Source organism: Coloeus monedula, assembly GCF_965178545.1.
Source record: "Coloeus monedula genome assembly, chromosome: 8".
In the NCBI taxonomy this organism is placed as follows: domain Eukaryota; kingdom Metazoa; phylum Chordata; class Aves; order Passeriformes; family Corvidae; genus Coloeus; species Coloeus monedula.
Window position 1 is genome coordinate 30,538,813 of NC_138788.1, and position 17,471 is coordinate 30,556,283.

Consider the following 17,471-nt stretch of genomic DNA (forward strand, 5'->3'; position numbering starts at 1 on the left):
ATGCTTAGCAAAGATATGTATGTACTTGTTGACTGGTATGAATCAAAAAGTACAGGTGAAACAGACACAATAGCAGAATGTTGCGAAGAGCAAATCCCACTTGAAACGTTGCCTTTGTCAGGTAGGAATATTAAACACACCATTTGTAAACCCCTGGGAATAAAATACCAAGAAGAAAAGAAGAAAAATAGCAAGTTTTGGTAGATTAAAGACTCTCTCTCTCTCTCTCTCTCTCTCTCTCTCTCTCTCTCTATCTCTCTCTTCCTTTTGCTCTGTTTTTTTGGTTGTGTTTTATTTTTTCCCCCATAGGGAAGATAAGCTGAAGTAAGGGGGGTCAGCAGAGTTGGTTTGATGATTTCTTTGTTCTGTAAAACATTTCCAGAATGGGGTTTTTTCATCTGATTTTTTGTGTCCCTTTCTAAAAGTTTCAGGAACGCAGGAAGATGATGTGTTATGGATAGCAATGGCAGGCATTCATCAGATATGGGCACTGATGTTGGAAGGTGGAAAACTACCAAAGGGAAGGTAAGCAACTTACTAAGAGAAATGTGAAGTTGCTGCTTGTCTTGATAAACAGCTTTCAGAGCCCAAAGAGAGAGGTAATCAAATTAAACTGAAAATAATTTAGTTTAAAGGCTTGTATGCTTAAAAGTCTGTCTCCTTTTCCCACATCTGTTAGATGAAATGAAAGATGTTACCTTAGCTATACAGCTATGCCTTGGTAAGATACATTCATATAATTGAGTGTTACTTTTCCTTGCATTTGCTGAGGTAACTAGTAATGAATAATGTACTGAAGTGATATAAAAGTTAGCACAAGGCATTGAGCAATTCCTCATTGCTGCATTCCAGTTGGTTTTATAACTCACAAGTGCCTGTTCTGTAGCTTCTGTTTATTCATCTTGTCTGAGCTATTTCAAGCTCATGGTTGAAATCGGGTGCTATTTGCCTTTAGTGACTTAAAGAAAGGAGTCTGCCTTCGCTTTGCTGGGAGTGGGAATGAGGAGAACAGGAACAACGCTTACCCACACAAGGCAGGATTTGCCCAGCCCTCGGGGCTCTCCCTGGCCCCTGAGGAGCCCTGGAACTGCCTGTTCGTGGCCGACAGCGAGAGCAGCACCGTGCGAACCATCTCACTCAAGGACGGGGCAGTGAAGCACCTTGTAGGAGGAGAGAGAGACCCATTGGTAATCACTTCAAACTTCCCCACACTGCCCTACTAATATTTCTCAAGCCTGACCTGGAGGAACCACTTTTGGGGTGAGAGGGTAAATCAGTTTCCATGGCCGTCAATTTCTTAACTTCACTGCTTGGAATGCAAATGTGTGGCAGTTGTGACGCTCAGATGGTAGTGCAGGCTGTTGCTCCTTAGATAAGAAATTACTTCACTTATTCTTAAGACAGCCAATTTGATTCAGCATTGTGTGGTCATTAAATCAGCTGGATTCATATTTATAACTTAGCTGTGAGAGTTTCCATTTCTGTGGTTAGCATCCACACTTCCAAGTTTCAGTATCCTTGTTTTGAAATTGTCTTGATTCTTTTTTTAAGTTAGTGAATTTCCATTTAATTACAGTCATTTAAATTCATGACCACATTGAATAATCAAATGTATCAATTAAATAAAATAATTTTTCAGAATCTGTTTGCCTTTGGTGATGTGGATGGAGCAGGCATAAATGCAAAGCTGCAGCATCCCTTAGGAGTAACATGGGACAAGAAAAGAAAGCTGCTCTATGTGGCAGATTCCTATAACCATAAGGTAAGCATATAGTAACTTGTTATATACAGAGTTGGAAATTTTTATTACTACCGAGAATTATTTTAGTAATGTACAAAGACTGTGGTTAGTTCTGTTAAGCCGAGGAAATGAATTACACGAGTTCCTTTGTGGGTTCTTTTTCTTTCCTTCCTTCCTTTCTTCCTTCCCTTATGGATCCTTCTCTTTACTATTGTTTTGCTGTCACATTCTTCTGTGTTGATACAATGGTCTCTTGGGGAAGGTGAATTCAAAGTGCCAAGTTACAGTTCAGACTGAAGACTTTCCATGTACCTTCCCAAAGATGCTGAACTACAATGAAAGAGCTTAGGAGTGCTTAGTCAGGAATATACTGTAGGTTTGATAAAACTGAGAGGGCAAGAGGACTTGCTGTTCCCTTAAAAAAGCCATCCAAGTTTTGAGAAGTATTGGGGGTTGCCTCCATGGAACTCTGGGATAAGAGACATTGTTTTGCATGATCGTTCTTATGTGATGTTATATAAGCATTCATGTCTAGAAGGTTTTTAACTGTACACTGACTACATGCACTAAAAGAGAAGTAATCTGGTTTGAAGAGTAAGGTATATTACACTAAATGCTAATTTACATTTTAAGGCAAATTATATTTTGTTTCAGATCTTGTATAAAACATTATAAACTATTTTGCTATTACTTTGAAAAGAAACCCATCTATTTGTAGAAGAAAAATAATCTACAAGTTAGCCTGCCAATTTTGTTATGCTCTCACTGTTTTGCAATGTTTCTAGAAAGCCAGCAAACATTAGAAAAACAAGTCATCCAGCATACTTTTATAGCAGAGGGATAGGTACTTTCAAAGTTATGGGAGGGAGCCCTGAGTGAAGACCAAAGGAAGAAGTGAAGTCCATGAGGGGGTCCGGATGGGGGAAGACAGGACGTGTTCCTTGGTAAAGAGTGATAACACAGCCTCTAGGATGCACACCTGGTATCTGAGCTACTCAAAAAGCAGTGCTGACTACTGGAAATGTGGGATATGAGATAATACAGAACATCTAAATCCTGCTGGGTTTTCTCAGAGCAGCTTTTATTGTCTTTGTTTGTCTTAGATTAAGGTTGTGGATCCCAAGATGAAGAACTGTGCTACCCTGGCAGGCACAGGAGAAGCAGGCAATGTTGTTGGTTCCAGCTTTACACAGTCAGCTTTCAATGAACCAGGAGGTTTGTGTGTTGAAGAAAACGGCCGCCTGATGTATGTTGCAGACACAAATAATCATCAGATTAAAGTGCTGGATCTGGAAACAAAAATTCTTTCCATGGCAAGTAATACTTGTTAAACAGGCTGATAGTGGTGTCTTTTGATATAAATTACTATTACAGACTTCAGCAATTGTTATAAAAATGATACAGCTGACTTTGGGTACAGTAGCTGTATTCACAGGATGTTTTGTGATGATCAGGCAAGTAAACATTGCCTGTTAGCACAGTTGTTGAAAGCCTCAGTCTTCAGAAAGACAACTTTTGCATGAAAACAGAAAGTGACAACCCTCTAGAAAAGGTTAATACAGAAATGTGAGTCATTAAAAGGTACAGCCCAGTTTTTCAGCATGAAAAGCATTTCATGAACACTTTGTAAAAAAGGGAAGTGAAATCAATTACCAAGCCCTGTAATTAAGCTGTAAGAGATGATTTTGGGAGGTAGTGACTTACAGCAAGATATATAATGGGCTTTCAAGTTGTCAAATCAAAACCACTGTCATAATTGAGTTTTATTTGATTGTAAACAAATCTGTGCTCATGTCCACCTCACAACGCCACTATGTCTTAATGATTTTTTCAAATATATATATACCTATATTTATGACATAATGGTCCTGATGTCTTCTCATATGTTTCTTGCATTTAATAGTACACAGTCTTAGTATGTGTTTAAATTTTCATATCATTTAACATGTTGGTGGCTTTTCTGGAAATTTTCCTCTATTTTACTGTGCAATGTGCACAGTTAAAATCCTGGATTTTATTACTGAAGCATGCAATTTAATACTGGAATTAGAAGGAAATACATTTACATTTTATTTAAAGCAAAAATGTATTCCAACTGTAAAAAATTTTAGTTAAGGGATTCTGTAAAGTAGCTGTGGGTTTTATGGTTTTAAGAGTAAATATTGCTTTTATTTGGATTAATCAAGGTTTTTTAATTTTAAGGAAACATTTTGTCCTTCCCTTTTTCTTTTTTATCATAGTATTGTTGCACTCTGTCAGAAAGTTTTAGGCCAATAGCCATAATATGTCACTTTGAAACTGTGACTGTGTTGTGAAAGCCCATTTATCTTCAGTACTAATAAAATAAGCATTTTGTTTGATTTCTACTGATAGTTGCCTATCCTGAAGCCAGAAGCATGTGATGTTCCAGATAACCTGCCTGTACAAAAGAATAAAATAACAAACCTTCCAAGACTGCCTAAATCTGCACCAAAGGTTCAACTTCCTTCATTAACTGTAGCTCCTGGCCAGACAATCCAGTTTTTATTAAAGTTGACTCTTCCTCCGGATTCAAAACTAAATGAAGAAGCTCCCAGTGCCTGGTTTATCACAGCAGAAGGTAAAGTCTCTGGTTAGGATGGGAAGTGGATTAAAGCAGCACATCCTGCAGTGCAGGGGATCTCAATCTGATGAATCAAGATATCCCTCCCTGTCCTGTGTTCCTGTTTGACCTTGTGATGCAATACATGATATTTAGAGTTGATGCATTTAACAGCTGGAGTGCAAAGATTGAAAAAAGCCAAACACCTGGTAGACCACTCTTCGTTTGAATTAATACATGCTGCATTATGGTTCAATGCAATGCAGTGAGTTAGGTGTATGTAGTGTGCAGATCATTTTTCAGTTCATGTACTGTCAAATATTTAAATAAATGTGAAACTCAAGTTTCATTCTAGCAGTAAATGCCATCATTTTACCTGCAGTTTAATGCATTTATGGCAGATATCTTACCTGGTGTCATAGATCTCTGATACAAATGTATGGTAGCCATTAATTTAAGAAGTTTTGCTTGTGCTTATCAGAATAAATTTTAATATCCTTTTAAGAGTGTATAGGAGAAATTGCAGTTCCATTGCATTTAAATTAGATGTACTGTTTATACTCCTATAGTGCTATGGATCTCTCCATCTCTAAATGACTGATAAAAAAAGCATTTGTAAATTACTTCTCCTTTTTTTTTTCTTTTTTTTTTTTTTGTTGTGTTCACAATTGGAAAAATCAGGAAGGAAATTTCCTTTAATGTTTGCATGTGGAAAGTCTTTGTTGTCCTATAGGTAGAATTAGTGTTTTCTGTAGCTTTCAGATGTGGTGTTAAATACCCTAATGATAAAATCTGTTCTTCTTTTACAGATAATGCCTGGTTGCTGCAAGGACAGTGTCTGACAGGAGAAATAAAGGATGTTTCCTGTCAAACTGTCATTCCCTTTCAGTTACCTGGGAGCTGTGTGTCAGCTGAAGCCACCCTGGCCATCAAAGCGTGCCTCTACTACTGCAGCAAAGGTAGCAGTGCCTGTATGATGGCAGGAGTCTCGTTCAGCCAGCCCTTGCAGGTTGCTGGCACAGCCCGAGGCAGCTCGGCTCAAGTGGAGCTCACACACACCTTTGTAACCAACTAACACAAAGCCAGCTGATTTCACACTTTGTTTTGCTATCCACCATTTCTGTGGGAGAAAGTACAAATAGATAACTTTGCTCTGTTTTTTCCTAGAGCTTATGACAAAGCTAAGAAATAATATGCTTGGTTAAATTAAGTAGTTTTCTCTACAGCCTAATGGGAAAATTTATCATCACAACCTCATTTCTTTGCATTACAGTAGCAGCAATAACTTTGTAATACTGTAGACTCTGTTGCCAATTGTGAACATACTGGAGGTCTGCCAGTCTTCAGAAATGAACAACAATTTTTAGAATCCATTTGAAAGAGCTGGTGTTACTTTCTGATGTTACTGTAAGATCTTTGCACTGTACATACTGTTAGAGTAGATCATTTTGGACTAACACTTCAAAATTCCTTTTGTGCCCTTATTACATTTTAATAGAATGTCAAAAGGAAGTTTCTTTCTCCAGTCTGTAAAAGAGGTATTTTGCTTATTCTTCTGTAATGACACTTACAACGCATGTATTTTGAAAGTACATCTTAAACTAGATGCAGCTCTAGTTTTATGCAAATTGAGTATTTTGCTTTAACTCAACATGACCTCCTTACATGAAGAGCAAAGGTTCATGGAAAATTTTCTGTGAAAGGGGAAGTGTTCAAGTTCCTGCAGAAGAATTTCATGCTGATTTTTAACAAAAAATGTGCCTCTCTGCAATGTGTTTATATATATATATGTAATAGCCACCACAAAGCTATGCTGGAGCTTTTCTGATACATACCAATCTACGTTTTATAGAAAGTGGTAGGTAATGGTTGAATATCTACACTGCAAAAATTAAATGTCAACCATTTCAAGCAGGGTGATTCACTCCCATTTTTATGATTTCTCTGCAAAGACTTGTCTGAAGACTTCTGTCTTGCATATACATAATATTATGAAGAATATTGCACTCTTGAAGTCTGATTCAGAGTCCTTTGAAGTCACTGTTAGTCCCTGGATTTGTAATAGTGGCCACTGAACCAGAATTGTATATTTGATAATGGATTATTTACGTTCATCTTTAGAGCTTCTGATCTTTTGCTAGAACACTGGTAACCTAATCTTTGAGTAGGACGCTTTAAAACTCTGTTGCAAAACTCTGCCCTTGGGGTTTAAATGTTTTGCAAGTAAAATTCCCTCAATTTGCCGTAGTAAGTAGGGGCGGGGTGATAGTGGTGGTGCAAATTTATTGCTTGAACTGGAAGAGTTTCCACCGTGCTTAAGTGGTAATTAGGTTAGGCTCTGTGCTCTGGTCATGATAATCAGTTCTGAGATGATTTTGTTTTAAGTTGAAAGATAGTATTGTCACACATATTATGAAGTGCAGTAGTGAAAGAATTTTTTAATAGTCTTTTCTAAAACAATTATTCCTGACACTTTTCAGTAAATCCCCAGCATCAGTTGTTGTTGCTTTTTCTTACTTGAAAGCTGACAGAAATGTTGGTCATGAACCCGAGAGGCTTTTGTTTTAAGGGAACCATATGGATTGGTGTGGTTCTTCCTTCCATTGAAATGCCAGTTTATCTGAGAGTTCTTTGTGGCACCAGAAATGGTTGTTATCTCACCTGTCAGCAAAGTAAGGGCTGAAATATTATTTTTCTTATGTTTGGTTTTTAAGCAACTTTTCTAATTCAGTGTTTCAGCTCCTTTGGGTAAGCCTCTCAATTCTCACATGCAATTTTGAAGAGTGAAAAAGCTTTGTTCACAGATGGCAAATGCTGTTGGGAGATTGAAGATAAAGAAACTGATTTGGGCATTTACTATTTTTTACACTTTAGTAAAACTCAGTCTTTCACCATTTTTTGTTTGTCTGTTTACCTTTGGATAGTAGCCAGGAAACCTTAGAACAGCTTCTAGATAGCCTGCAGGTTTTCTGTTGCTCTCTGAAAAAAACAAGCATTAGGTTCAGAAGTTCAGAATAATGAACCAAACTGCTACAGTTATCTTGAACATGTAATTCATCAGATAGATCTTTTTTCTCTCATTTTGTCCCATCATAGAATGGTTTGGGTTGGAAGGGGCCTGAGAGACCATCTAGTTCCAACCCCCTGCATGGACAGGGACACCTTCCACTAGAGCTGGTTACCCCCAGCTGCATCCAGCCTGATTGTGAATACTTTCAGGGATCTGGCATCCACAGCTTCTCTGGGCAACCTGTGCCAGTGTCCGACCACCCTCACAGTAAAAAATTTCTTTCCAATATCTAATCTAAATCTGCCTTCTTTCAGTTTGAAGCCATTCCCCCTTGTTCTATCCCTACATGCTCTTGTCAAAAGTCTGTGTCCAGCTCTTGTAACTCCTTCAGGTACTGGAAAGTGCTATAAGGTCTCTCCAGTCTTCTCCAGGCTGAACAGCCCCAGCTCAAATTTTCAGCTAAGATGACATTATATTTTTCTATTTCAATTGGATCAGGTCATCAAATTCTGCCTGTATGCCAATATTAAAGAAAAACCTCAAAAATCTGTTTTGTTACTGACACTTTTAATTAATGTATTGCTGTATGGGAAAGGGTTTATTCCTCACTTTATTTAACTAGAGTGTATAATGTTTAATTACAGTATCGTAGTTATATTTTCTATTTCAGTGTTCTCTCCTTGCTCAATCTGTGTGTTCACTGTGATTGACCTTTAATCATGTAGTCTAACAACAAGTTTTGTTTGTCCAAGGGATAAGGATGCACATTCCCAGAGTCACTCCTTGTGTTTCGCTTGTCACGTACAGTCATTCAAATGTTCTGTGATTAGAAAAGCACAGATTTTTTGAGAGCTTATGATATTTAGGGATGCTATTTCCATTTCTTCCTCCAGGGTTTACAAGATGCTCTTACAGTAAAGCAACAAGTGCCATAAATTCCACCAGACAGGCAAACAGAATAGCAGGTACAAGCTACAGAAATTTATTTAAGTACCAGAAAGCATCTTCCAAATATGATGCAGAAAAATAGGAAATGTTACTATTCTGTCTAAGTACTGAAAAATCGGATATATTGATGACTGCTACCTCTTTGTATGGGAACTTAGTTTTTTGGTGTTTCCTGATATAAAAATTCCAAGCAAATTGGAATGGCTCAGCACTCCCAGATTTGTGTCTCACAGTAAAAGTATTTAATTCAAGGTATTTTCCAAACATGACTTTCTACTGGCTTTAAACAGGTTTTGCTTCAAACCTTAATAAAGCACTAAATGACTTTAGCAAGTCTCTAAAGAGTATTGGTCATGGTTGATTTGTATAATGGAAACGAGTTCAATGGCATTTTAAGATTTTAGTTGTAGTGTTTGCACTTCTGGGACAGCTTTTTGGTTTTGAATGGATGTATTAATAGTTCCATGAGATGTTTTTAGTAATTTTATTTAATTGCAGTATAATATTTTTTATTAGACTAGAAAAAAGATAATGTGGTTTTGAAGAGGGAGCATAATTTGTTTTAATAGCTCTTTCATGTTGTTTGAATTCAGTAATATCTTTCTGTAGTTTGCTCCCTTCTGTTGAAGGAAGGGTAGGGATGATGACTATGTAAACCTATTGATGGGCACGTATTTTATGCATACATTTTTGGTTGATTTCTTTTTGTGTTAGATTCTTACATCATTTTTGGCTTTTCTATTGAATGCTTTTTCTTACTTTCTTCTAGTTTGTGTTTGGCTTCTCATATCTTCCATCTGTAGAGCATTTTGTTTGTATAATGCTGTGGTAGTGTGGTACCAAGCAAGTGCAGACCAGATGAGTGATACATGAGAAGCAGTTTTATAGCATCAGGTAAATGCCTTAGCTGCTTATCCTGAGAACAGGTGCATGTGGCTTCCAATATATTGTATATATTCTTAATGCACTGGTTTTATTTCAGTAGGAAAATATTGTAGCTGAAACCATGGGTAAAACTGTTTTGTTGAGAGAAAATCAGGAAAAATATATTCCTTACCTCTTGCTCAGAGAAGGGGGATGATGAAAATGAAGAGACTTTCCTTCTTATGTAGGGCCATGTCCTTTTGTTCCTTTAATTATTGACTATTTATTTTAGCAAAGAGAGAGGCACTATTGACCACAAATTGTCTTGAACTTTTGATTCCTAACAAGGTTTTCTACATACATGGAAGCTTTAAATGTCTGACTCTGTAGAGTTATGAGTGATAGATCTAGTTTTAAATGGTTTATAGTTTAGCAGACAATAGCAGAGATTTATGTACATTCTTAAGATGTGTAATTTTTTAAAGTCACTGGTATTCATTAAGACTTACCTCAAAGACACGTTGAGGCTACACTCCCACAGAAGTGTGAACTCAAAATTAAGTTTTCTTTGTTGTAGAATGTGTGAGATTTGCTGTGGCACATTGTGTTCTCCAGGCTGCGGTTGTGCTACCTAAGGAGAACTTCCCATGCACAGCAGCTCCTCAGTCACCCCCAGTAACTCTGCACTCAAATCTGCCAGGTCACTTACTCATATAATCAATTAATATTACTGGTTTATGTTAGCAAATATTTAGTATTCAGAATTTATCATTACAATTTTCCTTGCAATTGGTTTGTCAGGGATTAGAGGAGTTTCTCTGTCCCATAAGGATGGTGACAAGTAATTGGAGATAATTTTTGAAAATGTGAGACCTGGTTATTTTTTAATTAAATCACAACATCTGTTTTTGCATTCAACAACAGATCATTCATTTAGAAACAATATTTCTAATATTTTACATTCCATTATATTCATATAACCAAGTTTCACTACTGTCTTCCATCAGAAGCAGCTGATACATATTTTATAATTTTTGTACTCTGACAAGTAAAATCACTACTCTCATTTAGGATTAGGATTCATTCCTGCTCAGAATTCATCACACCTATGATTTAGTTTCCAAGTTTATCTTGGTTTCTTTGTCATGCTATTATGGGGGATTTTGGTTAGGTTTTTGGGTCTGTCCTTTCCTCCTTTGTGTAGTTCCCCACAATGAAACGCAGCCCGTATGTTGTTACCATGGAGGGATCCACGTAGGAAGGATAATTCCCTCCACCAGCTCCTTGCCCCTCCCCTGCTTCAGGGATGGGATGTAAATAGCAAGTAATTCTAGATGGCATTAGAATAAGGTGATGTCCTCAGGTCGGCTTCATCAAGCTTTGCACTGATGCAGCTACTGTCAGAAGTTTTACCTTTACCTCTGGCCCTGTCCAGTGAGGTCCTGAAGTTGTTTCTAGGTGTCCCAGAACATCCCTTCAAACTTGAGTAGCCTCTGCAGGGATTCTGATGGCTCTTAGTTTCAGGAAACTTTGATGCCGGAGGTGAAATACTTTAGCTGCTATAGGTTAAATATTTTAGCTATTATGTAATTTGCTGTCTTGTTGCAGGTTGTTTAATTATTGTCAGGTAATGCACTCCTGCTGCAGATGAGAAGCTGGAAGCCTTGGGTGTGAGTTGAGGAATGTTTGTGTAGCTATAATTAAATATTGCTTATTTTACCTCTTTGGTGGTCCATTGCTTTCAAGCATATGAGGGAACTCTGTCCAATAGTAGGCTCTAGGGCTACGCAAAAGAATTGCAAGTATTTTTAAAGTCTTGCCTGGTTCCTTTGAAACATTGACAATTTTGAGCTAAAGAAATCCCGTTTGAAGAAAACCTGTTCATACATCTGCCTTAATTTAATGTTCTGTACTCAACATGCCTCAGAAGAGAGATATTCCACACTGTATTCTTTCCCATTTTGACTAAGGATTGAGAAATTCAACCCATCTGGCCATTGTCAGACTGCATAGAAAGCAAAACAGCAATTCCTAATTTGATTTTCCTTTTTTTTTTTTTTTTTTTTTTTTTTTTTTTTTTTTTTAAATAAGAGCCTATTTTCCAAGCTTTTGATTAAACTGAAATACTGGGTTTGAACCATATGTTCGGGGGATCTGTCCTGAGAGTTGCCTGAATCAGATTTCCAAATCTGGTTTCCAGATTTTAAAAATGAATTGATAGTAAAGTGGAGAAAAAAATTGCTAAATGTTTTATCTATTGAATATTTAATTTCAGAAGTGTCCAATTTCACTTTTAAAATATAATTAAAACAACTAAAATGTTCTCCTCTCTGTTGTTACTATTAATGTACCATTAATCTTTGTATCATTAAAACCTGTGATGGATCTATGTGATTTTGTAAGAAAATCAATAAAGAAAAAGAAGGTAGTTGTTAAACAGTGACTGGGTGAAATCCAGGTGCTCCAAGGTTAGTGGCAAATATCTTTAGGGCCAGGAGTTTGGCCCAATGTGACAGAAACTTTGTGGTTTTATTACGTCTTGATGGCTGAAGGAAAAAATCAGTGCCTTTTGTAACAATACTTGAAAGTGTTTCTTTACAGAAATACTGAAGTACTGATTGGAATAAGGTATTTGACCTTCATGGTTTGCAAGCTTCAGAGGGATTTAATTCTACTAATTCTGAAACTGTGAAGAGTTTTCCTTCTCTGTCATGTTATTGAATTAATTTGAAATTACGGTGCTTATTTGTCAAACTCCTTTTCTTACAAAATGCAGTTATTTCTCAGTCTTGTGAGCTTACTTCTGAAACTATTGTAACCTCTTTTGTACACTTCAGAACAAACATGGCAGGGGGACTTCAAACAGCTTGCTGAAATTGTGGTTTGAGTGAGATGGAAGGCAAAGCATGCACTGATCTAAAGGGGCAAAGGTGACACCTCTTGGTATTTGAGGGGTGGAGGGTTGGTCTTTGTTTTGGAGTTGTTTTCATCTGTTCTATAGATCAGCAAAGATTCTTTACACAGCAAAAGGTGGTGTGTAGGGGCAGTCAGGAAGGGTCAGGTTATCTCACTGCGAAAACATGTAACTTCATTTAGGTTCTGCTGCTGGGATATCTAAAAATCCCAGCAGTACAATGCTAGTGAGGAAAGTCACATTTGAGCACTTAACACCTTAATAAATGTCTCCAGGTGATTTAAGGGGAAAGACAGGAATTTTATTTTCTTCCTTGAGAATGTCAGTGTTGCTTTGTGGACATTGGAATATTTTTGTCTGCTCTTTGAGATACTAAACCTTTGTTTCTCCATTACATTTGATGCAAAGCCTTTCATATATCTGAACACTTAAAAAATGTGATTTACATTTGTTGTTACAAAATATGAGAAGAATTGAAAGCACATCATCTACAGCTGATGTAGGTTATATAAATTCTTCACTGACAGTGTTGCCTAACAGTGTTCTTAACAATATTCATAGATGATGATCCTTTTTAAATAAAAGGTAAATGTCCTGTAATATTGTGAGAACAAATAAATACGCTGTAGAAGACATGTCAGCCTTGGCTATCAAACCAACAGATAAACAGTGATTAAAGAATGTATGCTTTCTCCTGTGCTGCCTCTTTCTCCTTGTAAAGCTTTTCCATGGAAAAATAAACATTAAAAAATTTTGTGTTCTTTCAAGGCTGGGTTTGTCTATCAATCTTTGTGTGAACATAGATATAGAAGTTATGAAATGTGTCTGCTGTGAGGGGCTGCAGCTTGGATAAAACACTTCAATTAAGAAGTACTGTTTGTTTCCCACTGCCTTTGCCACAGGCTCCTCAGCCGTGGGTGTCAGTCAGCCCTTCAGTGACCAAAGGTCTATAAAACAGTGTGAGTTGTAGGACTGCCCCCTCCAGGAGTCTGGGAACAAGAGATCTGCTTTTATTTTCATTTCTGCACATAAGAGACATTAAAAATGGTGCACTGCATGAGTCACAGGCTGCCTGATTGTAGCCTGCAGTTTATTGCAGATATCCCAGAGCAAATTTAGCTATGGGAACAGATCCCTCTGCATGGAGCTCCACTTGAGGTAATGCTTGTGGCTGTGGTTAGACTGTGCTACACTTTGCAGCATGTGGGTGCCTGTTTAATTATAATTATGGTTGAACTGTGTTTTAGCAGCAGCGTCTAAAAATAATTGTTTTACTCAGAAAACAGTTTTGCAGCTTTGACCAAGAACCTGTAGGTATAGGGCAGTAATGCAGGCTCTCATGTGCTCCAGTACAACTGGAGATGGACACCAACATGCCTACAAAGATAATCCCTTATTTGTGCTGCTCATCATATTTTTATTGATACCATTATTTCTCATTAATGAAAGCATTGTGTGACAAAAATTCTGGAATATCTATAGGTGAGCCCCATAAATTGTACTGTAACTATGTTGAATTTGTGTCATTCCCCCCACCCCATTAAAGATTTTTCCTCATGTTTATTCATCTATTCAAATATTTAAAATATTTATACACACCACTTATAAAACTCAGCTTTCTTTGATTTCCATGTAGATGCAATATATTCAGCTTAGCCTGATGCAGCAAGTCTGGATTTGACAGTCAAACAAATTTGGTTGTAATTTCTCTGTTTTACTAAAAAGTTCATCAAAAGCTTCTGCCAAGCTCAACTCAGCTAGTTTAGGCCAGGTCACACAATCTCTCAGCATCTTAGTGAGCATTTGCCACAGATCACAAAGCTGAACCTTGGCTGGCTTTCAGTCGTCATCTCTGAAATGACACCTTCACCCCCAACTTCTGAGTGTTCTTAAAACAGAAATCCTGTGCGAACACAGACCTGTACGTTCTACATGCAAACAAATCTATGATGTTTTTGTATCTAATGGCATCTGTGGCACTGAGCTGGGCTGGTGCATTTTGCCAGAACCCAGGGAGGCACTGCCCAGTGCAGATTTCTGCGGTCACAAAGTCACTGCTCTAGGAAACTATTAATTAACTTGCTTCTAAAAGCAAGGGAAAGGAGCCTTTCATGTTAAAATCACTAACAGGGCCAAGATATTTTCTTGTTATTGCAAGGGATTCTGCAATCTCCTGCCAAGAGCAACTTATCTGGAGATTGGGTAAATGGGGCTTTAAACAGCTCCTCTCCCTGCCCTGTCCTTCCCATCTGAAGTAGTTTCCTGTGGCTGTTCAAACTCATGACTGCTGCCTCATCTGAATTTTATCTTTTCTGCCTGTCACCCTGGTATTTTGTGCACACAATCCCACCAGGAACTGAAAACAATACCTGATGGCTATTTTATGTGCTAGTGTGGATAGCAAAGTTCCACCCTTGCTGTAACTGGGCTTTCTGGAGCGGGTTTGTGCTTCTTTGCCCTCTGCTTTAAGCACAGAAATCAAAGCAGAGGTGAGGATTTCAGCCTTTGCGTGTAAAGTTTTAGACAGTTTTAGCTTTCTAAAGTGTTGCTACAGCAGCACATACTGATTCTTTTTTTTTGGAAAAGCATTAGCAAGTTATAACCCTTAGCTAAATCTCTCCGTAATTTTACTGTCTCAGACATTCCCTTAAGCAGAGTATATGGGAATGCCAGTGCTCAGAGCTCCTGGCAAGAGCTCAGGCTGTAAATTGTGGGTATATTTCCCAAACACTGAACAAAGCTCTAATATTAAGGAGTAATTAGATATTAATGAAGATTTTGTTTCACTAAAAGTAAATACTTAATTGAAGTTACCCTTGTGCTGTATAATGTTTGAAATCTATTCACCATGGAACTGCAGTGTTATTTTTGAAGCTATCATTGCGATTATTGTCCTTGAGAAACAAATAGTTTTTCTAACACCATCTTTATTTTCTAACAAGAAGGCAGCACATCAGGTTTAATATCTACATTAGATAACAGGGCTTGGACAAACACATGGTTTCCATAGTGAAGTGAACCTGTGAGGTTCTGAGGTGACAGCACATAAAGTGCGATGTGTTTTAATCAGAGCAAAGCAGAGTCAGCAGTTTAATGATGTTTTTATTGATACAACGATTTATCATTAATGAAAGCATTGATGTGTGTCAGCAGCGAGCGTAAGCAGTCTTTGCATCAAGGTCTGTGCGCCTTCCCTCCCCCTCCTTGTGCATGCTGACACACTTGACTAAAGCTGTGATGTTTTCCAAGTTATCTGGGGTTGATACTGAGACACAGAGATCACCAAGAATGAGAGATGTAACCATTTTTTCAGAATCTTAATGCATTCAGCAAGTGGAACCGCAGGAGAAAATACAGCATTGAAATGCACCAAGCAGTACGTAGGAGCATCAATGCCTAAGTGGCAGTTAAATCCAAAGGAAACTTGCTGGGGGCTACTGAGAAACCCATCATTTAAATTTTTCTTTCCTTTATGCAGTGGAGTGAGGAAGATGGATTTAATTTGCATTTTTGCCATGCTCTTTGCAGCGAAAGTGCTACAAAGTGCTGTTATCATAGACTCAAATCAGATGTGCATGTGGCAGAACTTCTGAGACCTTATGAGGAAGATGCAGAGGGTGTAATGGAGTCTCTAGCAGACAGTGACAAAAATTTGCCTCACAAATGCACTGCTAAGTGTAAAATGAAACATTTACTGAATCATAACAGGATTAGTTATGAATTTAAACTAGCAGGGGATTAAAATTTTTATTTACTTGAGGCTGCTCAACTGAACGATTCTCTTTACAGGAGGCTTAGATTGCATGGAAGTACATGAAATAGAGAAAAAATACAGAACTTAGCCAAAAGAAGTGAAATAGGATGGATGGTATATTTTATATAGAAGTATGTCTTTTTTCCAATATATAGCAAACTTGCTGATTTAAAAAAATACGTAATGGATGGAGATCTCAGCAACTTTGAGACCTGTTTCTGGTCTATGTGAATGCATCACCAGTAATTACCAGATTATATGTTTTTCTTATACACCTGGTAGAGGGTCTTTCCTGCTTTCACATACAGTGGTAGCCTGATCACCCTGACACCCTCTGGGACTCTGCATATCACAGCTTTTTTCTTGACAATAAGAGAGACTACCTTGCTACAGGCACCTGACAGCAGGCATGCATCTGTTTTCCAAGAACAGCCTGGCTCAGATGAACCTTTCAGAGTGATTGTTTTCCACCTTCTCCTAACATGCAGAAAGCTTATGGAGTACCTTGTACAGTGACAAGCAAAAAATAACCAGGATTTAATCCATGCTCAAGCTTCTCACAGTCTCACAGGAAAGTTGTATTTACAATTAAAGTGCTCCCAGGAAAGAGATAATTTGCTGTTGCAGAAAATCCCAACAAGTTAACCTAGAAAAATTGTATGTTTTAAACTCAGAAATGCTTGCAGTCAAGCAAAGAAAGAGGAATCAAGTTATCCCAAAGCAATTCTGACTTGCCACTTTAACAGTGTGAGGACTACAGTAAGCAATGATCCAAACTGGTGGAAGGTGTCCTTGCCCATGGCAGGGGGGCTGGAACGAGATAATCTTTAAAGTCTCTTGCAACCCAAGTGGTTCTATGGTTCTATGACCCTCTCCTTTCTGGTTGTTGTTGGGGTTTTGTTTGGGGTTTTTTTGGTTTTGTCAGCTAAAGAAATTAATGAGGAAAATCCGTTAGAATTATGTTCCAGCACTGCACTTTAATAGCACATCGCAGCATTAAAGGCTACCGAGTTCTCCTCAGTTTGGGAAGAGACTCAATTCAGTGGTAAGTTTGACTCTATGATATAAACCTCATGAAGGCTGAATCCTCAAGTGGAATAAATTTTCCTGCTTCTAACTGGGCAGTGGAGTTTATACATTTCTCTCAGGCAGCAAATAGAGGCATTTGCCTGCATTGCTGTGCTCCTCTCATTAATCTCTGCTGAGCTTTTTCTTAATGACCATCACGTGATCCTTTTCATTCTCAATTCATCTCTGTAATTAGTTCTCCCAAGGCTTGCAGCACAGTAACTATCTGCTTGTAGCTCCTTTCTCTCGAAAGAAAAGCAATTTACTTTCTCTTGTACTCGAAAAAAATTACTACTACCCTGTACATCCCTTTCCCTTTTCTTCTTACTCTCCTGAGATGTGTTATTAGCAAGAGGTTCTGTTTCCTCTATTTCACCTCTATACCACATCCCACTAATGTGGCTGTCCTCATGCTGACCTCTGAAATTGCCCTCAGCAAGGTTTCTAATTATCCATTGCTAACCATCTTCAGTCTTCTTGGCCTGCCAGTTGCCTTCGATGTACACAAACTGTCTTTTAGTTTTGAAATTTTCATTTTGTTTGCCTCTGTACTTCCCTTTATTCCAACTCTCTGCGTGCCTTGGACACTGC

General features: G+C 37.9%; 1 protein-coding gene across 1 annotated transcript in view; it reads left to right on the forward strand.

Moving 5' to 3' along the window:
* The window catches only part of NHLRC2 (NHL repeat containing 2), a 33,636-nt gene extending 20,811 nt beyond the window's left edge, over positions 1 to 12,825 (forward strand). The window contains exons 6-11 of the mRNA XM_082285701.1: positions 426 to 525; positions 956 to 1,187; positions 1,640 to 1,762; positions 2,845 to 3,054; positions 4,115 to 4,340; positions 5,132 to 12,825. Of these exons, the coding sequence (XP_082141827.1) occupies positions 426 to 525; positions 956 to 1,187; positions 1,640 to 1,762; positions 2,845 to 3,054; positions 4,115 to 4,340; positions 5,132 to 5,397 (1,157 nt within the window). The 3' untranslated portion in view covers positions 5,398 to 12,825. The remainder of the gene's footprint in view (positions 1 to 425; positions 526 to 955; positions 1,188 to 1,639; positions 1,763 to 2,844; positions 3,055 to 4,114; positions 4,341 to 5,131) is intronic.
* Positions 12,826 to 17,471: the final 4,646 nt, after the last annotated feature.